The following is a 26611-nucleotide window of genomic DNA, read 5'->3' as shown; positions in this document are numbered from 1 at the left end:
AGTGTATCATAGTGACAATGGAAAAGCCCATATAGTAATGCAATGGAGCCATCCCTGAAACCTACAGAGCATTCAGCCATCACAGAGTACAAAAATGTATACCTGTATGTAGAAGAGAATTGTCTGTCACCAAACAGCATGCTCCATGTAGCACCTAATGGCCACTTGGTGTCCTGGTTATATACCTTAATGAGCAGTTAGTGCAGACCAGTGGCTGCAGCTGGCTGATGGCACCAAGTCAATGAGGAGGCTGGTCTCATCAATGTGAAGCGGCATCAATCATCGGTCCCCCGCCAGCTTCACACGTCATCACGCTGACAACGCGCATGCAGCTCCGATCTGCTTTCCACCCTGGAACGCAAGTCAGAAGGGAGGAGGTAGCTGCCCAAGGTGGAGTGAAGGGAAACAGCACAAACTGAAATCAAAGTGATTCTAAAAGGATAACTGTCAACAAAAACCTAAAGTGGAACTAAACCCAATAAATTGAATGGCTTCCCAAAACAGATACAGTCAAGGCATGCTGTAAATAATAACTGTAACAGCTGATCTCAACTGAACTATCAAGCCTTCCAATGACTGGTGTCATCACTGATCAGATGTGCAGCACCATGGCAACTGCTGATCAAACAGAGGCTTCCTTGGCTGTAAAGGATAGGGTACTTTGGTTCCATTTTAGATTTCTGAGTATCAGAAAGGTTTAATTGCCAGTGCAGCCCTATTCTTAAATCAGAAGTACATTACATCTAAGCACATCAAACCAAAAATATTTATTTCATTTTTAAAATTCAAAGCAAACTCCCGATCCATCCATGTCTCAATGCTTTATTTTGCTGAGAAAGCACTTTAATAAACACTCCCCTAGCATTTCTGGCCGTGACCATCTTGATTAAGGGCAGATGATTAATGTAGCATTTATTTCCTGGAAACCATCTGCTCTTAGCTCAGGCATGCAGACAGGATAGTGTGATTAACTTAAAAAACCTCCTCTACTCCCGAAGACTCTTGGGATGTATGACACTATTTGCCTAGGCCTGGAAACCAGGAACTGATGAAATGGAAAAAAAAAAAAAAGTTTAAAACAAGCAAATATAAAATAATATCCTATCTCTATACTAGGGATGTAACGATATCAAAATCTCACGGTACGATACAATTTCGATATTGACCTCACGGTACGATATTTATTGCGATATTGTGGAAAAGCTCACGGTATTGTTAAATAGCTCAAGATAGTGTTTGTGATGATAATAGCGAAAAAATACCGACATTTATTCTGCTTTTGCCAATCAACAGGCAATTTATTGTTGTATTTATGGATCCATGACAACATAAAACACTGATCACATAGTGCTTTGAGCCCCGGTTCACACTTGTGCGTTTGCGGGGTTCGCATGTAATGTCGGAGCGCACTGTTCCGACATTACATGCGATCGGCTGTGCGGTGCAAGTTTAGCCATACAGTTTGTATGGCTAAATTCGCACCGCACCCGCAGCAAACACGCACAGGGACCCTTTTTGGCAGCCGCATCAGGATCGGATCGCACAGCGGTACACACTTGTGCGATCCGATCCTGTGCGAACTGCACGATCGCACTGCGATATGCAATCAAACTGGGGGTGTCGTTAACATTACATTGACACCCCCAGCGTATCGCATATGGCAGTGTGAACTGCCGGGGGTGCGTGTGCGATGCGGGAACAGGCTGCAGATTCGCAGCCTTCCCGCACTCGCATAAGTGTGAACCGGACCTTAAAGTGCAAGTTGTAGTCAGGAACATCAATATTCTGTATAGTAATATTTGGTTGCATAACTGATTCTTCTGTGCAATGTTCAAGTTAAGAAGCAGCTAGAACAATTGTAAACTAACAATAGGCAATTTCCTTTAAGTGCAAACAAAGATCAAGTTAAGTCAGGTTTAAATGTGCAAGGCAAATAAAGGCAGCCTTTTAAAACTGGTATTTAGGAACATAACTTAAACTTAAATAAAATAGTCAGTCAAAAAGCCTTTAAAAAAAACACTGACCTATCATTTAGCTTATGTTCACGTTTTTCATCAGAAAGATCAAAATATCTACATTGCAAGAAAAAAAAAAACAGTAAAAAAAATCCTTAAACTCTGGTCTATGTAGTTAACAATGATTTGTTCCGCGGGACTGTGTTTATTCCTCTTGCTTTTTGATGGACACCTGTCCTTTTATTATTGTAACCCAACCACGACGATATCGAGACACGACCACGACGATATCGAGACGACCACGACTATACGATATCGCGATATCGTCAATATCGTTACATCCCTACTCTATACTAATGCTAGCAGCATAAGGATTAAATATAGCCATTGTTGATTGAGAGAGTGAAGTTCCACTTTAGGAGACAAGGGATAACAAATACTAAAGGTACAGCACTAGCATTTGTATGTTAAGGAACCCATATTTCAGGGATCTTCAAACTAAAGCCTCGTACACACACGTCGAAATTCGGCAGGGAATTTTTGTCCGACGACCTCTCTGCCGATTTTCGGCTTGTTAGTATGATGCTTCCGACAACCAACTCCGACTTTTCGGCCGAAAAAAATCTGGTGTGCAGGCTATAAAATTTTTGTCCGCCGTCAAAACACGGCCGATTTTCGTGCAGTCAGTACAGATTTCGACAGGGAAAAATCTTATGAGCAAGACTGGGCATGCTCAGAGAAGAAAGAACACAAAGAAAGCAAACCAACACATGACATCACTTCTGAAGTAGAATTTGTCGGGCGAGAAAATTCGTGTGCAGTCTAGGCACATTCCAACCAACAAAACACAACTCTGGACAAAAGACGGACGATCGGTCGGCCGATAATCGTTGCAAGTGTACTAGGCTTAAAGCGGAGTTCCGGGCACAAAATCGGTATTTTTTTTTTGTGCCCCTCCGCTAGCTACACATAACCTGAAAAGGAATTGGATAGTTATTTTTTTTTTTTTTGTACACTCACCTTGTAATCGAAGATCGTAAATACTCACCTCAGGGTACTTCCTCCTCCAGCGCCGCGGCTCACCCCGTCACTTCCTGCCTCGCGATGATTCCTGGGAGCTGAACGTCATCGCTCCCAGGAATCAATGCGACGGCACCGGCCCCGCACGTCACTTCCGGGCGACGCCGCATTCCCCTGCTAAACAGCTTCTGGGCATGCCCAGAAGCTGTTTAGGAATGCGGCGCCGCACCGGAAGTGACGAGAGGGGCCGGTGCGGCGCATTCTGGGAGAAGAAGATGCGGAAGAAGACACCGAAGAGGACCGCGCCGGCTTCAGCTGCCCACAAGAGAGATGGAAACGCTGTGGAAGAAATTTTCAAAGTAAGTATTTCTTCTTGCAGGTAAGTGCGAACCGGGACAGATCAGAGGCTAGCCATTGTGGAATGTGCTAGCCCTGACTGTCCCGGGGGTATGTTCAGCAAAAAATGAGATCTGTGCCCGGAACTCCGCTTTAAGGCCCTCCAGCTGTCCCATGAAGCATTGTAAAACTCTGACATTCACAGACATGGCTAGGCATGATGGGAATTGTAGTTCCTGAACAACTGGAGGGCCATAGTTTGAGGACCCCTGCCATAGTTCTCTGGCTGATTGTAAACCAATTGTGTTGATTTTGAATTAAATTCTAAAGAGATTCTTAAAAATATCAGCATGAAACTTGGCTAATCAGTCTTTTAGCCGTGTTGGTTTTTCCGAAGTGGTCGCCACTGTTTCCTTCACGCAGAAGGTGCCTGCTAGGTCCATCAATTGCACACTTCCATGATACTAGGGAGCGTGTCTATACAGATCTAACAATAGGTTTGCTTAACCTTTGTATTGCAGAGGCCCCTCCGTGCTAAATCTAGTAACTATGGCCAGCTTAAGATTCTTACAACTTGTGTCACTTACAGGGGGCTCAAGTATCTTCTCGACAGTGTGTGAGCTTAGTAACACAATGGGAGCGCAGTAGGGTCTGTGACAAGCTCAGTCCTGTAGCAATGATGATTATGCCTATTAAGTCCATTAGCTCTGAGTGAAGTTCAGTATCATGGCAACAGCTAGCTTTGAGCAGAGCCATATAGATTTTACCGATCCACATCTAGCTTTATGATTGTCATTGGCAGCTTCGTGAGTTACAGGTTTGGAAGGGCTGTCTGCCACTGCTGACCCTGTTTGTTTGTTTTACAGATGCACAAGAGAGAAAGGACCTGTAAGGACTATATAAAGGTAACTGCAGAACCCCTCCCTGCCACCTAAAAATTATATACTGTATATATATATATATATATATATATATATACACAGTACTGTGCAAAAGTTTTAGGCAGGTGCAGGTGTGAAAAAGTGCTGTAAATTGAAAATGCTTTCAGAAATAGAGGTGTTAATAGTTTATTTTTTTTTAATCAATTAACAAAAGGGAAAGTAAATGAACAGAAAAGAAATCCAAATCAAATCAGTATTTGGTGTGATCACCCTTTGCCTTCAAAACAGAATCAATTCTTCTAGGTACACTTGCACACAGTTTTTAAAGGAACTCGGCAGGTAGGTTGTTCCAAACATCTTGGAGAACTAACCACAGATCTTCCGTGAATGAAGGCTGCCTCATGTAATCCCAGACAGACTCGATGATGCTGAGATCAGGGCTCTGTGGGGGCCAAACCATCACTTCCAAGACTTCTTGTTCTTTTTTACAATGAAGATAGTTCTTAATGACATTGGCTGTATGTTTGGGGTCGTTGTCCTGCTGCAGAATAATTTTAGGGCCAATCACAGGCCTCCCTGATAGTATGAGATGATGGATAAGTAGCTGCCTGTATTTCTCAGAATTGAGGGCACCATTAATCCTGGCCAAATACCCAACTCCAATTGCTGAAATGCAGCCCCAAACTCACAAGGAACCTCCACCATGGTTCACTGTTGCCTGCAGAAGCTCAATATTGTACCGCTCTCACACCCTTCGCAAACGAATTGTCTCCTGCTACAGCCAAATATTTAAAATTTTGACTCATCAGTCTTGAGCACCTGCTGCCATTTTTCTGCACCCCAGTTCCTATGTTTTCATGCTCAGGATTTGGAAACAAGGCTAAGCAACTCAACTATGCACAAAAACATTGGAGCTGGGATGATAGAAAAGTCAAAACCCTATGATATGCTACAAGCCCCGCATTATTTTAGTCTAACTGCTCAGAGGTGCCCAGAGTTTTATGGAACTTAGCAACATCTCTGGATGTGCCACTGAAAAGCCCGCAGAGATAGAGGTGATGACTTGAGCCAAAAAAAGCCTTATGACTGCAACATGTGCATCACCCAACCTCTACAGTTCCACTGCTATAGATGGATGAAAATTAGAGTGAAAATTGCCTCTACTCATGAGCCCTTTTTCTCTTTAGAGAAGCTTATTTGGAGACAATTAGGCTCGGTTCAAACTGCCGCGACTTGTGATCAGATTTGTGAGACCCCCAAGTCACAATACATGTCAAATCCCATGTTAGTCAAAGAGAGTCAATGAGAGTCTGAATTAGCACTACTGAAGTCTTTCCAACTTTAGAAACGGTTCCTGAACTACTTCAAGGTGATTTCTATCTGACTTGTGCCCATATACTTTAATGGAAGCTGCCTCCAAGTCGGATCATCATCTATATTGATGTGATTTGGATCCAACATTACAGCAAGATTACCCAGGCATTCCCTAAAAGTCCCTTGAAAGTTGCTTCATGGGGCAACAAAGTATTACTCAAGTCACATCAAGTCACCAGCAAATGGCCAGGAAGTCACCAGGCAAAGTCACACCGTTAAGTCGTGCGACTTTCAGATCGCAGTAGTGGGAACCGAGCCTTAAACAGTTTTATTCTATGCATGTGTTTGCTGCATTAAATCTAAACACCAGGCAGAGATAAAAGAGCCTTATATATTTACTAATAAATCATTACATACATTTTTCTAAATGTAGCTGGTGTATGTACCTGATATAGAACTGGTTTCTTTGTGCGTGGACGTACATTGGCATGCTTATCTGCGGTGCGTTGTGTTCTCCTGCAAAAGGTCTATGATAGGGATATGCAAACTGTGGCCCTCCAGCTGTTGCAAAACTACAAGTCCCATCATGCCTCTGCCTCTGGATGTCATGCTTGTGGCTGTCAGAGTCTTGATATGCCTCATGGGACTTGTAGTTCTGCAACATCTGGAGAACCAAAGTTTGCAAATCCCTGAATGACATGGCAAAGGAGCCAAACGTGTGCTGGCCTTCTGTTTTTTCTGTGTATTGATGCACGTTGCACAGTGCTGATAGGCATTATCATGCATTGTGTCATGTTGTACTGAAAAAGTAGGGCTTGCTCTACTTTTTTTTCCCACCGCAAACCAGCACATATCAGTGCAACTCACCAATGTGACCTGCTGCCCTTTTTTACAGGTCCTTGCAATTTCATGCATTGAAAAACAATGTGCCAACGAATCTGGTGTGAATGGCCCCTTATAGTTGTTTGATATGTAAACCGATGTATTTGGTGCATTTCTTATACTGTATGAGTTTTCATTATCTCTGGTGTTCATTGTTATATGCAGTTATATTTTGTGTGTGTGTATTTTCTATGGAGCTTGCGAGTCTTGTACAACCAGTCATACTTAGCTTGCGTATGTTTTTTGTTTAAAGGCGGTGGTGGAAACAGTAGATAACCTGTTGCGCCCAGAAGCGTTACCCTCATGGCGAGATATGAATGCCACTGAGCAGGAGCATGCTGCTACCATGTTACTGGACATATTGGAAGAAGGAGCTTTTCTAGTAGCTGACAATGTCAAAGAGCCTGCCCGCTTTCAGACCGCTCGGACTAATGTCGGTAAGCCTGCTCAAAGCCCAAAATTATTATTTAAGATTTTTTTCTGACAAATTTGTTGTTGCACATACTTCCATTTCTCAGTTATATATATATCATTATTTCCTGTTTTCATTCTATATTTTTCTGTCTCTTTGGGACACTCTTTGGTTGTACTCCATGTTGTTCTAGACTACAAAGCATTTATTAGTGTATCTAAAGACTAACCTTTTTTTTTTATCTTTTGAAAGAGTAAGGATTAGAGTCCCTTTCAAAATTTGCATTGCTGCCTTTGTGCCTTCCTGAGTAATGACCAGTGTTCATTTTGACTTCAAAGTTCGATTTGGTTTTAGTCATTATCTTTTGAAGCCATTTTAGTTATAGTCGTATTTTAGTCATCTGAATTGTTTAAGTTTTAGTCAGATTTTAGTTGACTAAAATCTCCAGTATCATAAACAAATAGAAAATATTGCTTTTTGACAAACAGAAATGAAACTTTAACCACTTCAATACAGGGCACTTCCCTCCCTTCCTGCCCAGGCCAATTTTCAGCTTTTAGCGCTGTTGCATTTTGAATGACAATTGTGCGGTCATGCAACATTGTACCTACACCAAATTTATGTCATTTTCCCCCCACAAATAGAGCTTTCTTTTGGTGGTATTTGATCACCTCTGGGTTTTTTCCTTTTTGCTAAACCAATAAAAAAAATACCAAAAAGTTTGAAAAAAAAAAAAAGTTTTTTTGTTTATGTTATACAATTTTGTAAATAAATAAGTTTTTTCCTGCACTGATGAGCACTGATGAGACTGCACTGACAGGCACTGATGAGGAGGCACTGATGGGGTGGCACTGATGGGGTGGCACTGATAGGCGGCACTGATAGGCAGCACTGATAGGCACTGATATGTGGCACTGATAGGTAGCACAGATATGCAGTATTGGTGGGCACTGATAGGCGGCACTGCTAGGCACTGATAGGCGGCATTGATGGGCACTGATAGGTGGCACTGATGGGCACTGATAGGTGGCACTGATTGGCACTAATGGGCACTGATAGGAGGCACTGGTGGGCACTGATGGGCGGCACTGATCGGCTCTGACGGGCGGAACTGATGGGCACTAATGGGCACTGATAGGTGGCACTGGTGGGCAATAATGGGCACTGGTGGGCGACACTGAAAGATGGCAATGATGGGCACTTGTGGGCAGCACTGATAGGGAGGGCACTGGTGGGCAGCACTGATGGGGGGCTCCCTGAGCCCTGATTGCCATCCCTGGTGGCCATAGCGGGCATCCCTGGGGTCATAGGGGCATCCCTGGGGCCTGTCAGGGGAGCCAGCGATCGGCGCTCCTTTACTCGTGCCTGTCAGGCACGAACTAAGGAAAGCCGATCAATGGCTGTTCCTGTTTACTATGTGACCAGCCGTGATTGGACACGGCTGATCACATGGTAAAGAGCCTACGTCAGAGGCTCTTTACCGAGAACGGAGATGCAGGGTGTCAGGCTGACACCTCGCATCACCGATCGCCGCCCTGCGCGCCCCCAGGGGGCGCGCAGAGCTGTATTATCCTGCCACCGTCATATGACGTCCGGTCAGGATAATACAACCACAATCCCGCCGTCAATCTGTTATAGGGCGGGCAGGAAGTGGTTAAAATATAAAAAAGAAACAAAAAAAATGTATTAAGCCGTATTGGCCGTAATGTCATTGCACATATTACCTGAATATAAAAACTTTAACAGGTCTCTCTTAATAATGAAAACAAGTATTAAGTAACCTCTTTATAAATAAAATAAGAATATTGCTTTTTGACCTCAAATTTCAATTTAGTTTTAGTCATAGTCTTTTGACTAAAATGCCACATTAGTTTTAGTCGTATTTTAGTCATCTGAATTGTTTTCTCTTTATAGTCGTATTTTAGTGGACTAAAATCTCCAGTACCATAAACAAATAAATATATTGCTTTTTGACAAACAGAAGTGCAACTTTAAAATATAAAAAAATAAATAAATAAAAGATTGAAAACTATATTGGCTGTTACAGTATCTCACAAAAGTGAGTACATCTCTCACATTTTAGTAAATCTTTTATTATATCTTTTCATGTGACAACACTGAAGACATGACACTTTGCTACAATGTAAAGTGCAGACCAATTTGATGCAGTGTGCGGCAAATGGTCTGAACACTGACAGGCTGACCCCTCCGCCCCTTCAACCTTTGTAGCAATGCTGGCAGCACTCATACATCTATTTCCCAAAGACAACCTCTAGATATGACACTGAGCATGTGCACTTCTTTGGTCGACCATAGCGAAGCCTGTTCTGAGTGGAACCTGTGCTGCTAAACCGCGGTATGGTCTTTGCCACCATGCTGCAGCTCAGTTTTTTAGGGTCTTGGCAATGGAGTTCTTTGCCATGAGGTGCCATGTTAAACTTCCAGTGACCAGTATGAGAGAGAGAGAGCGATAACACCAAATTGAACACACCTGCTCCCCATTCACACCTGAGACCTTGTAACACAAACGAGTCACATGACACGGGGAGGGAAAATGGCTAATTGGGCCCAATTTGGACATTTTCACTTAGGGGTGTACTCACTTTTGTTGCCAGCGGTTTAGACAATAATGGCTGTTTGTTGAGTTATTTTAAGGGGTCAGCAAATTTACACTGTTATACAAGCTGTACACTCACTACTTTACATTGTAGCAAAGTGTCATTTCTTCAGTGTTGTCACATGAAAAGATATAATAAAATATTTACAAAAATGTGAGAGGTGTACGCACTTTTGTGAGATACTGTAAATCTTTTCCGTAGTTTGTAGATGCGATAACTTTTGCGCAAACCAATCAAAATGCGCATATTGGGATTTTTTTTTTACCAAAAATATGTAGCAGAATACAAATTGCCCAAATTTTCTGGGAATCTTATATAGCAGAATGTAAAAAATAGTGTTGTTTGTTTTGTTTTTTTTTTCAACACTTTACTATCATGTACATTCACATCAGTTCTTTTCTTCAAGGAACTTGTGATTTAAGGTCCCTAATCCACATGCATACACATACTACAAATAATTTAGGCAGGAGCCACTTACCCTACCAGCATGTCTTTGAAGCATGGGAGGAAACCCACACAAGCTCATGGGGAACATGCAGGTAGTGTCATGGTTGAGATTCTAATTAAGGCCCCTAGTGCTGCAGGGTAGTAGTGCTATACCACTAAACCACTGTGCTGCTCATACTGTATATTATATTAGGTAGAGTGTAGGTTACATTGTGTTCATGACAGTTGACAACATCTTTTTTTTATGTCTATGATTGGAGATTATTTTGGAAAGTAATTTACACTTAAGTTTCTGTATCACATGATAAAATAAAGTATATGTTTAGCGAAATTGCATCATACCATTTCCATGTTTGTTGAGTGCCGGTTCACACTTATGCGATGCGGGAAGGCTGCGAATTCGCAGCCTGTTCCCGCATCGCAAACGCACCCCTGGCAGTTCACACTGCCATATGCGATACACTGGGGGTGTCAATGTAATCTTAACGACACCCCCAGTTTGATCGCATATCGCAGTGCGATCTTGCAGTTCGCACAGGATCGGATCGCACAAGTGTGAACCGCTGTGCGATCCGATCCTGATGCGGCTGCAAAAAAGGGTCCCTGTGCGTCTTTGCTGCGGGTGCGGTGCGAATTTAGCCATACAAAGTGTATGGCTAAACTCGCACCGCACAGCCGATCGCATGTAATGAAGGAGCAGTGCGCTCCGACATTACATGCAATCGCCGCAGCCGCATCAGTGTGAACCGGCTCTCATACTATTGATTTGGGAATTGGCATTCATTCAACACTGATACACTGTATGTGTAAGTTACCATTAGTGTGGAATGTTAAGCCACATGTTTTCTCCTGACCTTTATATCTTTGTATGCTGTCTCTCTCATTGATGGAAGTATATCTGTAAACTCTTTAGCTTGTCTCTTTGTGCTGGAGATGTCTTTGTGTATTTCTGAATTTCTTTCTCCCTCTCAATTCTGGATGTGTCTTGGTGATTGCTATAAATTTCCTTGGTGTTGGATAAGTCTTTGCAAACCCTATATTTCTGATTCTTCCTCCTCTGGGGCATATCTTTAAAACGTTTGAACTTTTGCTAGAAATCATGATTCAGTTTACTAGCATAATTCATCCAATGCAGACAAGTTGGGAAAAACAATTTGTTTAAGAACAGGAGTGATAAAAGTTCTTGAAAAATGAGTTAAAGCGGAGTTCCACCCATTTTTAATAGGTTGGAATACATAGATCTATGTAATCCCTTTTAAAACGACTTTTACCAATGGAAATTTTTTTTTTTTTTTTTTTTGCTAGTAAATACCTTAATTTCGGCTTTATTCCTCCTCTCCTCACTTCCTGGTCCGATCGGCGATGACGTCATTCGGCGATCCGCAGTGTCTGCTGGGATGTATTCTATTCCAGAAATCTCGCAGTAGCTGTATCTGTACTGAGCCGTGCCTGCCCCGCCTCCGCCCCGCCTCCGCCCTGCCTCCTCTCATTGAGTTGCATTGTATGAATGTATTAAGGCCGTTCTCTGCCCCGCCTCCGCCCCGCCTCCGCCCCGCCTCCTCTCATTGATTTGTATTGCAATACAACTCAATGAGAGGAGGCGGGGCGGAGGCGGGGCAGAGAACAGCCTTAATACATTCATACAATGCAACTCAATGAGAGGAGGCGGGGCGGAGGCGGGGCAGAGAACAGCCTTAATACATTCATACAATGCAACTCAATGAGAGGAGGCAGGGCGGAGGCGGGGCAGGCACGGCTCAGTACAGATACAGCTACTGCGAGATTTCTGAATAGAATACATCCCAGCAGACACTGCGGATCGCCGAATGACGTCATCGCCGATCGGACCAGGAAGTGAGGAGAGGAGGAATAAAGCCGAAATTAAGGTATTTACTAGCAAAAAAAAAAAAAAAAAGTTTCCATTGGTAAAAGCCATTTTAAAGGGGATTACATAGATCTAAAGTTCCAAAAATGGGTGGAACTCCACTTTAAGCAAAAAAAAAGAATTCCAGTTGATTATTTTCCCAGAGACAGAAGATAAGAAGGCCACAGAACTCCAGAAAGCTTTAGAACTTTTCTATAGGACATATTGGATTTCTCTGGATCTATAACTATTATTTTAAACTGACCTCAGTGATATCTAAAAAAATGGAACGTCTATAAGTTGTTAAATACACATACAGGATACTATGGATTCAGGTTGAAAAGTACTGAAGACTGCAGATTCCCTCTGTAACACTCAATATCCTCTGCAGGTGCATTGATGGGATTGTAAAAGACCTGGGAACCTTTCGGAACCCCAAGTAGAGTAGTGATTGCTTTAACAGTGAAAAAGGCTTAAAGGGTCATGGTTAAATAAAACCCGAGTCTCCTTGTAGCAAAAAATTAATTTATGATTGCTTTGTTACAAGCAAAAGTCTCACAGACATGTTTAAACCTTAATACAATCGTTTTATAAAATGAAAGGTTTCCATTTAACATACTTCTGTATGCTGAAAATAGACAAAGACCTAACAATTTGTCTGAGCCTACCTTAAAGGATAATTTCATAGGAATAGTCAGGGACAGCTTAGTGAGCAGCAATTCTTGAGGCAATGAACAAAATGAAGGAAGTGCAGGAATCAGGCAAATGCTCGAACATAAATGCAAAAATTCCCACCTCCCCCCAGTACAACAAATCTCCCACTGCTGGAATCCACCACCCATCACAAATCTTTGTCCTCTCCCCAATCCCCCCTCACAGAACAAATCCTTCTCCCCCCAATTCCCTCTCCTACTACAAAACATTCTCCCTCCTCAAATCCCCCTTCCCAGCATAAACCCCCCCCCCCCGCCCCCATATCCCCTCCAACTCTGATCCTCTACCCACCCCAAATCCCCCCTTCCGAAACACAAATCCCCCCCAAAAAAATCCTCCACAGCACAAATTACCCCCGAACCCCCTTTTCAGGACTAATTCTTCCCTCCCCCAAATTCCCTCTAGACGAATCATCTCTCACCCCCAATCTTCAAAAAGGAGCACAAATCCTCTTCTCCCCCAAATCCCTCCTCCTAGGACAAATCTACCCTCAAGCACAAATCCTCTTCCCCTAGCACAAATCCCCCCCCCCCCCCAAAAAAAAGAAATCACTCCTCTCAGCAATCTCCGCTTCCTGCACTAATCCGCAAATTGAATGTTCTATCTCCTCTCTTGAAAGGGTTTCTGGCCATAATAGATGGCTTGTCTTTCACTGATGGAGGTCTCTGTGACATAAAACTCTCACATAATGGCAGACGTCTCTGTTGTCTGCGTAATCTCTATAGCACTGTCCCCTCTCCTAATGTTGGTGATGTTTATGCCTTATCTACACTTCTCTCTGTCTCTTCTCTTAGTGCTCGAGGTGTCAGTAGTGAACACAGAGGGTCCTGTCTCTGAGCTGGTTTTCCCCCAGGACAATCACAGTGTGAGCTCCATCCAGCTTTCGGCCAACTCTATTAAGCAGAACAGTCGCAATGGTGAGATCCCTTCTTAGACTTCCCATTGGATTATTATTTATTTAAATGTATGTAAACCCTAACAATGATTTTCTTTCCTTTTCTCCCTTGTGGTATGCTAAATGTCCAATTGAAAGCATTTTTGTTATATTTGTTCAAAAAATACCATTTGATCCAGCTAGAAATGCATTGAGCTTGTAAATTCCTGCTGTTAAATCCCAAGCAGTGGTTTTATATCTGCCCAGTGCACCTCTGTGAACTGCAGAATGCCTCTAACTTTTCTATAGAGATGGGTGGTCTGTAGCTGTAACACAATTTATGTCCTAGGAGTACTCTATAGCAGTGGTCTCCAAACTGGCCCGAGATCCAGATGTTATTATTTGCTTGTCTTTATCAGGCCCTTGGGGCATTATTCCTCCCACTGAAGCCAACAGTGGGACACTACTCCTCCCACTGACACCAACAATGGGACACTATTTCTTCCACTGACACCAGCAATAGGACACTATTCCTCCCAATGACATCAACAATAGGGCACTATTCCTCCTACTGACACCAATAATGGGGCACTATTCCACACCAATAATGGGACACTTTTCCTCCCACTGACACCAATGATGGGGCACTATTCCTCCCACTGATGCCACACCAAAGATGGGGCACTATTCCTTCCACTGACACCAACAATGGGGCACTATTCCTTCCACTGACACCAACAATGGGGCACTATTTCTTCCACTGACACCAGCAATAGGACACTATTCCTCCCAATGACATCAACAATAGGGCACTATTCCTCCTACTGACACCAATGATGGGTCACTATTCCACACCAATAATGAGACACTTTTCCTCCCACTGACACCAATGATGGGGCACTATTCCTCCCACTGATGCCAGACCAAAGATGGGGTACTATTCCTTCCACTGACACCAGCAATGGGGCACCATCCCGTTCACTGACAACAATGGAGTGCAATACTCCTCACCCTAATACCAAAGATCGCATTGTTTTCTACCACGGATGCTAGAACATTTTCTACTCCTAACAGTCTGCCCCCTCTGAAATCTAAAGGACAGTAAATTGGCCCTTTGTTTAGAAAGTTTGGAGACCTTTGGAGAGCTTTGTCACCCTAGGACAGGAATTGTTTTACTGAATATTCTGTTGAAAATAAAGATCGAAAAACCTGAACAAAGAGATCGAGTGCAGTCACAACATTTAAAAACTGGTGAGCTGCAATATATTTCATTTTTGTTCTTAGGTTTAGATACACTCTATTCATGGTACATTTTTTAGAATTTAGAAGGAAGAGTGAGATGTCAAAGCACAAGAGCCAAACTACAGCTGAGAGATCTCACTACCAAAGTTTCTAAGATGTTTAAAAAAAAAAGCATGTGATTCAACTGATTAACATCTACCAAAAGCTAATGTATCTGTTTCGGGTGGACTGATCATTGAATAAATTAAATGAATGAAATGACCCAAATTAATTGGCTTGAAAAGGAAATGCAGATCAGCAGAACAAAAACGTGATTCATTAAACATGCAAGTAGGTTGGAGGAGCTGGTCAGTTCAGTCTAGAAGCCAGGAGGCGTTTCTAAGGAGAAAGAGAACATATGCTTCCACTTGTAGCAATAGAAAAGGCTTTACAAAGTTGGGAGCAAATGCAATTATCAGAAGCATGGGTTGTTTGACTTCTGGGATTTGTAAAGCCCTGATGTAATGTCTCAAAAATGGGTACTGTTATTTGCGGTAGGTGAGTTTATTGTATCTTCTGACATGATTGTACTGTTCGTCTTTTCTCCAGGAGTGGTGAAGGTGGTATTTATCCTCTATAACAATCTTGGTCTCTTCTTGTCAACGGAAAATTCTACTGTACGTTTTGGGGGAGAGAGCACTGGACACTCGCTGGTCGTAAACTCACAGATAATTGCTGCTTCAATGAATAAGGAATCTAGCAGAGTATTCTTGGTGGAACCAGTTATCTTTACCTTACCTCACCTACAGGTAATAGCAAAGACACAAGCAAAAAGAGAACTGCACCTAACACAAGCTAAACTACTTATTATAAAATGCCAAGGTCTATATAATAAATAGCAAAAAAGACATTGTGATCAGATGATATCATTGCAGTTTCACAAAAGCAGGGCAAAGGTCCACGTTCACTGACCAAGTTTAGATGAAAAAAGATACATGTCCTTCAGGTTCATCCATTTATTATTTAAGATCTGATTTTGATCCTATCGTTCTAAAAATAACCCACCATTTAATATATTTAAGGTTATTCAAGTATACTTGTTCTGCTGAAAATTTTGTAAAAAGATTGCATGGTGGAGAAGGATATGATGTATGGAAGATACGCTACAATGGTACATTAGATCCTACTTATGAAGTGAGGAGGATAGAGTATAAGTGAAGTAAGCCTCACATTTGCTTGGGAATCATAAATTATGCACAGAGTGAAAGTCTATCTTTCTTTTCAAGTTAGGACATAATATTGTCAAATGGTATGTTCATCCACAAAAATGATTGCACGAATATATTATTCCGTACGTGTGGTGGTACAGAAGAGTGTGGGTGGAATTGCATATGCATTTCAATATTTAGCACACTTTATAGATTAGAAGTAGATTTAATATCAGTGAGTAATCCATATAGGTTGGGGCGTTGTTTCCTGTTCAGAGGGGCAGTTTTAATGTTTGACTTGCAAGATATACTTATATACTAATATATTTAGTTGAGTAGAATGAAGTGCAAGGTGGTTCAAGCTGAGTAGAATAGAAAATAGGTAGTTGAAGATCCGATTAGAAGAGTAGAATGAAGGATGTTTTGGTAACCGGATCTTTCTCTGGGATAGAAATAGTTATAATGGTTTAAGTATGGATACAAAATCCACTACCTAACTTCTATTGCCAACCTTTGCCCCCATTTATACACCTTCCTAAAGCCAGAATCATGGCAGGATTGCTATGAGTGCCTCTAACCACTTTCATTGAAGGTTGACAGTTTCAGATCTGTTGGATGTTCAAAGCAGTATCTCCAATCCAGTGTTGGGGTAGTTACTCAAAAAATGTAACTAGTTACTAGTTACTTCTGTAACTTGTAACGAGATTACTTTACTAGTCACTGCATTTGAAAAGTAACTTCACTACCTATTACTTTACTTTCCTCTTTCTTAAATGACCTCTTTCTTAAAAGAAGAAGATACATGACACTCTTTCTGCATAGAGTTTATTGTATAAACACAGGCTTTGGGAAACATGAGAACAAAACCTGAAAAAAACAGAATAAAACATAAAGTGCAACAAAAAGTCATAAACTTCATCCCTCTCTATTCTTCAAAATAATGATTGTATCGCACGGCTTGGGTAACGCAGGAAAGCGCGTTCCTATAGCCTAGTAAAGTAGTGTAGTTACCTCCTATACCTCCTATAGCCTAGTAAAGTAGTGTAGTTACCAATATTAGTATTGTAACTAGTTACGTTACTTCGTTATCAAAAAAAAAGTAATGTAGTTCCTGTAATCAGTTACTTTGTAACTCGTTACCCCCAACACTGCTCCAATCTGAGGCTCTCACAGCTGTGGTGGACAGAAGGGTGACCTGTTTTACTAGCTTCTAGTAGGTCTCCAGTATGTAATGTATGGGGTAGGGATAAGTTTAAATGAATGCCTAGAGATGCCTCTACCAAGACACAGGAAGTTATTGCTTCTCCTCTGAGTTTTTTAGTAAATTCAGTGGTCAGTGTACATCTCTCATAGCTGGAAGATAGAGGAAGCAAATTGTACCATTGCCTCTTTTCATTTGTCTTTCAGTCTAAAAACCACTTTAATGCCAACTGCACATTCTGGAATTATTCGGAGCGCTCCATGTTGGGGTACTGGTCGACCCAGGGCTGCCGTTTGGTCCATACCAACAGGACTCACACAACCTGTGCATGCAACCACCTCACCAACTTTGCTGTGCTAATGGCTCAGAGGGATATGGTGAGAGTTCCATGATTGTCATTAATTATGCTAATGAACTGAGTGCATTTTAACTGTCTTATGAAGTTATTGTATTTGGTGTATTACTCTTATTCATTTTCATTTTTTCTGATTGTCTGAATCTTATCTTCGCCATTTCCCAGCATAAATTGTTGACTTCTGCTTCTGTCCCCACTACTGTCATATCTGTAGCATCAGTAGGTCTTTTCTTGATGGTTCTACAGCATCACCAATCTCATATCTAACAGTGTGCTTTTGCCTACTTGTGTTTCTCAGTACCCAGGTCATATAAATGATTTGCTGCTCTCTGTCATCTCATGGGTGGGAATTGTGATCTCTCTGGTCTGTCTGGGAATCTGTATCTCCACCTTCTGCTTCCTAAGAGGTCTTCAGACTGACAGGAATACCATCCACAAGAACCTGTGCATCAGCCTTTTCCTTGTCGAGCTTCTCTTTCTCACCGGTATTGACAAAACCCAGTATCAGGTATGCATCTTCTTTCTATTAGCTTAATTCTCACTCCTGCTAAAAGAACAAGGCTGTTTAAACATTGTCCTGTTGCTTATTTGTTGTCATACCGTCTCTTTCAGGTGGTGTGCCCCATCTTGGCTGGTCTCTTACATTTCTTCAGTCTGTCAGCCTTCTCCTGGCTTTGTCTAGAGGGCGTGCAGCTTTATCTTATGCTAGTGGAAGTGTTTGAAACAGAACACTCTCGTCGAAAGTACTACTACCTCTGTGGCTACGTCTTCCCAGCCCTCGTGGTGGGGATTTCAGCAGCTGTAGATTACAGAAGCTACGGCACAGATAAAGCGTGAGTGGACTGCTGTCTTTCTAAAATTGGGTCTATCTGATAAATAGTAGCCAGCTAGGTTCCTCCTTTTCTTACTGTTTAACAGTTGTACAAAAGTGTACCTTCTACTATCTGACAAATATAGTGCCCCACTATTTTCTCATATCTGCCTGATGTTTTCAATAATCTAAGTCTAAAACTATATAAAATGGTTTTATGTTTTCTGTCTAATAGACTGCACTATGTGCAGTGCACTTTCTTCCATTTGTCTTATGACATGTACTTTTCCTTTGTTGAACGCCAGGCAAATACAAAATGATTGCAGATATGTGTTTTTAATAAAACAAAAATCACTAGGGGGTCTTTTTATAAAAAAAATTGCTGTGCAAATGTCTCAAGGATTCATACAGTCATAATGAACAATCCCTGTAATTTGTATAATATGTTTATTTCCTATGATCTCCAGCTTCATCCAGTAGCCATAATTGATCGAGGTATTTCAGGAAAATGCCATATTATAGCCACAAAACAGAGCCGACAACGATAGGAAATAAACATATTTCATTACATTACGGTAATTTTTTGTGATGGCTGCGCGAATGCTTGAGGCATTCGCAAAAAGCTTTTTTAATAAATAGACTGTATTTTTAAAAACCAACAAATGTAAGTACTTGAATTTGATTTGGTTTTAGGGTCCTGCGATTTCCTGTATAGCACAGCTCAAACTGGGAGAGGGAGAAACAGCCAATTAGATGTGCTGCAGGAAGAGAGAACAAAGTGACAAAGAGATGAGCTCATCAGTCTGCTACTTCTCATTTCACTGTCCAGTCACAGGCTGAGGATGGGGACAAGACTTATACAGTATCTCACAAAAGTGAGAAAAACCTCTCACATTTTTGTAAATATTTTATTATAACTTTTCATGTGACAACACTGAAGAAATTACACTTTGCTACAATGTAAAGTAGTGAGTGTACAGCTTGTATAACAGTGTAAATTTGCTGTCCCCTCAAAATAACTCAACACACAGCCAATAATGTCTAACCCGCTGGCAACACAAGTGAGTACACCCCCTAAGTGGAAAGGTCCAAATTGGGCCCAAAGTGTGAATATTTTGTGTGGCCACCGTTATTTTCCAGCACTGCCTTAACCCTTTTGGGCATGGAGTTCACCAGAGCTTCACAGGTTGCCACTGGAGTCCTCTTCCACTCCTCAATAACAACATCATGAAGCTGGTGGAGGTTAAAGACCTTGCGCTCCTCTACCTTCTGTTTGAGGATGCCCCACAGATGCTCAATAGGGTTTAGGTCTGGAGACTTGTCTAGTCCATCACCTTTACCCTAAGCTTCTTTAACAAGGCAGTGGTCATCTTGGAGGTGTGTTTGGGGTCGTTATCATGTTGGAATACTGCCCTGCGGCTCAGTCTCTGAAGGGAGGGGATCATGCTCTGCTTCAGTATGTCACAGTACATGTTGGCATTCATGGTTCCCTCAATGAACTGTAGCTCCCCAGTGCCGGCAGCACTCATGCAGCCCCAGACCATGACACTCCCATCACCATGCTTGACTGTAGGCAAGACACACTTGTCTTTGTACTTTTCATCTGGTTGCTGCCACACACGCCTAACACCATCTGAACCAAATAGGTTTATCTTGGTCTCATCAGACCACAGGACATGGTTCCAGTAATCCATGTCCTTAGTCTGCCTGTCTTCAGCAAACTGTTTGTGGGCTTTCTTGTGCATCATCTTTAGAAGAGGCTTCCATCTGGGACAACAGCCATGCAGACCAATTTGATGCAGTGTGCGGCATATGGTCTGAGCACTGACAGACTGACCCCCCACCCCTTCAACCTCTGCAGCAATGCTGGCAGCACTCATACGTCTATTTCACAAAGACAACTTCTGGATATGATGCTGAGCATATGCACTCAACTTCTTTGATCGACCATGGCGAGGCCTGTTCTGAGTGGAACCTGTCCTGATAAACCACTGTATGGTCTTGGCCACCATGTTGCAGCTCAGTTTCAGGGTCCTGACAATATTCTTATAGCCTAGGCCATCTTTATGTAGAGCAACAATTCTTTTTTTCAGATCCTCAGAGTTCTTTGCCATGAGGTGCCATGTTGAACTTCCAGTGACCAGTATGAGAGAGTGAGAGTGATAACACCAAATTTAACACTCCCCATTCACACCTGAGTCCTTGTAACACTAATGAGTCATATGTCACCGGGGATGGAAAATAGTTAATTGGGCACTTATTTGGACATTTTCACTTAGGGGTGTACTCACTTTTGTTGCCAAATGTTTAGACATTAATGGCTGTGTGTTGACTTATTTTGAGGGGACAGAAAATTTACACTGTTATACAAGCTGTATATTTACTACTTTACATTGTAGCAAAGTGTAATTTCTTAAGTGTTGTCAAATGAAAAGGTATAATAAAATATTTACACAAATGTGAGGGGTGTACTCACTTTTGTGAGATACAGTATGTATTACTTAAAGTGGTTCTAAAGCCTAAATATTTTTTACCCTAATGTAGGGGTCTCCAAACTTTTTAAACAAAGGGCCGGTTTATTGTCCTTCAGACTTTAGAGGGGCCGGACTATAGTCAGCAGGAGTGGACATTTTCCTGGCATCAGCAGGAGTTAACATGGCCACATTTAGTATTAGGGGGAGGAATACTGCGCCATCTATGAAATCATGGGGAGAAATAGTGCCCCATTGTTTGTGTCAGTGAGAGGAATTATGGGCCATTATTGATGTCAGTTGGAAGAATAGTGCCCCAAGAACGGATAAAAGCAAGCAAAGGGCCGCATCTGGCCCTCGGGCCACAGTTGGGAGACCACTGCCTTAATGCATTCCTTTATACTTACCTGAGCCCTTATTCGATCCAGCGCTGTGCATGTCTGCAGCTCTTCTCTCCCCTCACTTCAGGGTCTCGCTGTCTATCCTGGAGCTCTCAGTGCTGCCAATCAAAGCCAGTAATGAGGGGGCGGGGCCGAATCCTGATGTCTATGTTAATGGACATTGCAGCGTGGCTCGGGAGCGAGCATTCATAAGTGCCCCCATGGGAAGTGGTTTCCTGTGGGGACACTGGACAGAGAGGAGGAGCACTGCTGGGTACCTGAGAAGAGGAGGAGAGAATCATTTCAGGCATCAGCATGTTACATATAATTGCATGGTCTAGCTTGGACCAAAATACCTAAGTATTACGTTGGTCCAGCTTGAAACTATGTACAGTATATGACATACCAGGCTGATGTGACTGGAAGCTGTTCTCTGCTTGCCTCTGAGTCCCATGCCAATCAGTTGCTTTGCTGCATTTTGAACACAGGAGGTCGGCACAGTCAACATTCGGGGAATGCTTTGCATCCTCTAAATCAGGGGTCTTCAAACTATGGCCTTCCAGTGGTTCAGGAACTACAATTCCCATCATGCATAGTCATGTCTGTGAATGTCAGAGTTTTGCAATGCCTCATGGGATGTGTAGTCCTGCAACAGCTGGAGGGCCATAGTTTGAGGATCTCTGCTCTAAATGAATGCAAAGCTTTCCCTGATTAGATGTGGTGGAGAGGTGGGGCAGTGGCTTCACACTCTCCACCTTGGCCAATCAGAGAATGCTTTGCATTCATTTAGAAAATGCAAAGCATTCTCTAAATGGCACCCGTGCTGAGCAGCCGACATCCTATATTCATAAGGCATCAGACTGTCTGTTCAGCATGGGATCCAGAAGAGAGTGGAGATCACTGGGGTAGCAATGTTTGCTTCAGCGATTTCCAGCTTCCAGCGGCATCTGCCAGGTATGCCATATACATATTTACAATGGTCCAAGCAGGACCAATGTAACTATGTATAACATGCTGATGCCTGGAATTATTCTTTATAGCAATAAAGTACAACATTTCTTGTGTTAAAATTGTGTATAATATGTCTGTTTTATTTTATTTTTTTTGTATAAGTTGAGTTCTCCATGCAGTGCGAACTTTCTCACCAATGTTTACCTGCTTTCCTCAGTCTAAAAGTGCAATAGTCTATGTTCCCTCTTGATTATCTTATGTAGTTTATTGACTGTCTGATATAGTTTAGCACTAAGTGCCAACTTTCTTCTTTGTAATCAGTGTCTGACTATGGGCTCTCTGTTCTCTAACATTTATGTATCTTTCTTTTTCTCTGTCTTTGTGTCTGATACAATCTATAGTCATATACCTCTTTCTCTGTCTCTCTCGCTGACTTTGGGGAAGTGTGTTTATCTCTCATTAGCCAGCTATCTGGATGTGACTGTGTCTCTGCTCTTCTATCAGTGCCTCTGACTGTTTTTCCATTTCTCTCTCTATCACAGTTGCTGGCTGCGGGTTGATAATTATTTCATCTGGAGTTTTATTGGCCCGGTTTCCCTTGTTGTTGTGGTGAGTGATGATATTTTTGTCTTCAGCTTTCTCCTTCTCTTTAAGTCACTGTCTAATTCTCCCCCCACGTCTCTGCTCTGTCCCATGTGCGCTCTGATGTTGAGCTGCTGCACTATTTTCCGGCTGCAGCTGGGTTATAAAAGCAGAGGCAAGAAAACTGGAGTAAAGGTAGATCAATTACCTACAGTATATCCACCAATCAGATCTGTGATTAATTTTACTCTAATGCCTCGTACACACGTACCGATCGTCGGCCGACCGATTGGCCGTCTTTTGTCCAGGGCTGTCCTGTCCGCTGAAAAGTGCAAAAGACTGCACAAGAATTTTGTCTGCCGACTGCAGAAGTGATGTCATGTGATGGTTAACTTTCCCTGTGTTTTTTCTTCTCTGAGCATGCCCAGTCTTGCAAATCTGCTGATTGTCGGCCGAATTCTGTACTGACTGGCAAACAATCGGCCGTTCTGGTGTTGGCCAACAAAAATTTTAATGCCTGCACGACAGATTCTTTTCGGCCGAAAGTGCGCTGTGGGCTGTCGGAAGCATCATACTAACAAGCCTACAATCGGCCGATCGGTCGTCGGCCAAATCTTTACAGCCGACAATCGGTACGTGTGTACGGGGCTTAAAGCCCCGTACACACGCACAGATTGTTGGCCAACCGATCGGCCGTCTTTTGTCCAGTGTTGTTTGTTGGTTGAAATGTGCTCTAGACTTGCACTGGACTTTTGTTGGCCAACAAAAACCAACTTCAGAGGTGATGTCATGTGCTGGTTGACTTTCCGTGTGTTTTTTCTTCTCTGAGCATGCCCAGTCTTGCTCATCAGATTTTTGTCTGCCGAAATCTGTACTGACTGACGGAAAATCGGCCGTTGTGTTGACGGCCAACAAAAATGTTATAGCCTGCACACCAGATTTTTTTCGGCCGAAAAGTCGGAGTCGGTTGTCGAAAGCATCATACTAACAAGCCGAAAATCACCGATCGGACGTTGGCCGAAAATTCCCGGCCAATAATCGATGCGTGTGTACGGGGCATAAGAGGTCTGATTGGTTGCTGTAAGCAGCAACCCCTTCTGTGTCCAGTTATCATAAAGTTTTCCTCTGTCCTGCCACTACCACCAATGCTACTACTACCCCTACTGCTACCACACTTTGTACTGGATCTTGGTGTTTTCTGTTCTCCACAACACTCTGATCTACACTGTAATTACAATTCATAAGCTGGCCATACATGTACATGAGTCCATGCATTACATATCTTTGGCAAATCTGGAGGGAAATGTACTGATGTACAATAAGGTTGTAATGTGTATGGCCAGTTTAGGAAGGACCTAAACTTTGGAATCTGAGCCCAAAAAAGGCAAGTGCAAGACAGTAGACTAAATAAGTCAACAGTATTATCTGTAGGCTCCATGCAGCTGATCTTTACCTTGAAATGGACTTACCATACTTTGTTTTGCACTATGCTTCTGTATTAAGGCAGCCATCTTGGAAGAGGAGCAGGGCCTTCCTTCTTCATGTCAGAGGTGGTCCCCTGATGACCAGTGATTTAATGACTGGTAGGATAATATTTGAAAAGTAGAAGGTGAGGTGCAGAATGCAGAGCACAGAACCAATTAATAAAGAAGGTGTGTGTCTCATGCTCCCTGAACCACTCTTACAATTTGAGCCCGATGAATTCTGGCATTGGTATCTTGGAATATGCCCGTGCCATCAGGGAAGAAAAAATCCATTAATGGAATAACCTGGTCAATCAGTATATTCAGGTAGTCAGCTGATCTCATTATTTGGACATATGCAGTAACTATCCAATAGTTACCATATGCTTAGTTTAGTTAGTTGCTTAGTTAATTCCAGGTGGCGACTTATTTTTTGGCCAGGCAGTGTATTTCATAGGGAAAATTAGACTGTGTGGAAAAACAAAGGAAGAGGAAGAGTTTTGACATTACCTGCCATACAAATAGCAGATATTGTAAAATAAAAAACAGGTTGTTCTGTTTCCCAGTTTTCTAATTGACCCCCCCCCCCCCCCTTTACACTTTACCAGCAAGAAGAAGCCATGAGCAGGTTTGTAGAGAAGACGTCAATACTGGAACTTGGTTAGCAAAGTTTAGGCCAAAGAGCACCCTATTTTATAGTGTTTCCCATAAGTACTATATGTCTTTGTAGACAAACTTAACTTTGGAGTTAAGAATTAAGGGTTTGTTTTTAAGGTTTAGGTTAGGGGTTGGGGCTCAGACAGGGAAGGGTTAAGCTTTATAGTAGGTATGACAGGTTAGTGACACCAATGCTGGCCATAAACTTATAGTTTTTTTCATTCAGCTCCATCCATACAGATACATCATGGATAAACAAATCTCCTACTGTGTATTTTTACAGCTGGCCCCCACCAGAACAGTGGCTACATCTGATTGGATCCAGTCGCTGTTTGGCTGACAATTTCCCCACCTGGCTCCTATGAGTTTTAAGTCTAGAGATCTTGGGCAGGAGGCAGCAGACAAGGCCACCCACTGAGTGAATTTTGAAAAGCTTAAAGTAGAATTCCAGCTAAAGCCTAACTAGTCTTAAATATGCTTTCAGCCCCCTCCTAACACCTATGCTGACTAACTTGTGTAAGAAAGATGTATATGTGTACCCGCTCTGATCTGGTCAGGTGACCCCCTGTTTCAGCCAGCGACGGCTGCAGGAGAATGGAGAGGGTGCTCAACAATGGCAGTGAAAGCCGAGAGTAATGAAGTCACCCATAGGATCCCATGGTGCAGTTGTTGTTGGCCGTTCCTTCCTCCCCTCCTGCAGCCAACACCGGCTGGGGAAGCTGGATCACTTGACTAGAGCAGCCTGAAAACAGGTAAGTATACACATATTTCTTACACAGATTAGTTAGTATAGGTGTAAGGAGAGGGGAGGGATCATTTTTAAGACTAGTTAGGCTTTAGCTGGAATTTTACCTCAAGGGAAATTTTGTTCTTTAACTGTTTTTGAATTAAAACGACTGGCTGACCATTGTCAGCCTGCAACAGAAAGTGCTGTATCTGGCAGGATCTCCAGGTATTAGACTTTGCAACAGTTTAACCACTTTCCGTCTGCTCACATTGCTGCTACTGCAGCAATGTGGCTCGTTATCGTCCAGCAACGTAGACCTACGTCGCTGGACTCCTCCCCTTGTGGGCGGCGCGCACGTGCCGCCGGAGGCTCGCTCCCGCTGTGTTCAGTCACAGCGGGAGTCGGGCCAGGGGAGGAGCAGCGGCGATTGCCGCTGCTCTTCCCCAATTGTCAGGGAATCGAGTCTGGGCTTTGTAAACAAAGCGGGCGGATCTCCTAAGTGACAGACAGGGTCAGATTGCAGGGTTCAGCATAGCTGAACCTGCGATCTGTCCCTGTGTCACTCAGTCACCTCCCCCCACACATGTTAGTAAGCACCAGGCATACATTAACCCCTCCCTCTCCAATAAAATTAACCCCTTCTCTGCCAGTGTCATTTTTACAGTAACAGTGCATATTTATAGCACTGATTACTGTAGTAATGTCACTGGTACCCCCAAAAGTGTCAAAAATGTCAGTCAAGGGTCCGATCTGTCCGCCGCAATGTCGCAGTCCCGCAAAAAAAATCGCAGATCGCCGCCATTACTCGTTAAAAAAAAAAACACCAAAAATGACAGAAATCTTTCCCTTAGTAAGTAAACGCAATAACTTTTGCGCAAACCAATCAAAATACACTTATTGCGATTTTTTTTTACCAAAAATATGTAGCAGAAAACAAATTGGCCAAAAATTTTAAAAAAATTTGATTTTTACATTTTTTTGGGGGGGAATTTCATATAAAAAAAACTTGAATAATATTGTTATTTTTTCAAAATTTACGCTCTTTTTTGTGTTTATAGCGCAAAAAGTAAAAATCGCACAGGTGATCAAATACCACCAAAAGAAAGCTCTGTTTGTGGGAAAAAAAGGACGTAAATTTCGTTTGGGTACGGCATCGCACGACCACGCAATTGTCAGTTAAAGTCGCACAGTGCCGAATCGCAAAAAGTGGCCTGGACGTAAGACAGCAAAATCCTCCTTTGGTTAATAATCCTTTATTAACCAAAAT

General features: G+C 42.5%; 1 protein-coding gene across 7 annotated transcripts in view; it reads left to right on the top strand.

The window, feature by feature from the left end:
• The window catches only part of ADGRL1 (adhesion G protein-coupled receptor L1), a 617999-nt gene that overhangs the window by 544122 nt on the left and 47266 nt on the right, over positions 1 to 26611 (top strand). For all 7 annotated transcript variants that reach the window (XM_082254819.1, XM_082254817.1, XM_082254818.1 and 4 more), the window contains 8 exons: positions 4178 to 4216; positions 6642 to 6825; positions 13238 to 13360; positions 15148 to 15347; positions 17154 to 17324; positions 17601 to 17810; positions 17915 to 18135; positions 22458 to 22524. In XM_082254819.1, coding sequence (XP_082110945.1) covers positions 4178 to 4216; positions 6642 to 6825; positions 13238 to 13360; positions 15148 to 15347; positions 17154 to 17324; positions 17601 to 17810; positions 17915 to 18135; positions 22458 to 22524 — 1215 coding nt within the window. The remainder of the gene's footprint in view (positions 1 to 4177; positions 4217 to 6641; positions 6826 to 13237; positions 13361 to 15147; positions 15348 to 17153; positions 17325 to 17600; positions 17811 to 17914; positions 18136 to 22457; positions 22525 to 26611) is intronic.

This window comes from Pelophylax lessonae, assembly GCF_965119305.1.
Source record: "Pelophylax lessonae genome assembly, chromosome: 4".
Taxonomy (NCBI): Eukaryota; Metazoa; Chordata; class Amphibia; order Anura; family Ranidae; genus Pelophylax; species Pelophylax lessonae.
The sequence above is the reverse complement of the archived record's forward strand: the minus strand, read 5'-3'. Positions and strand labels throughout refer to the sequence as shown.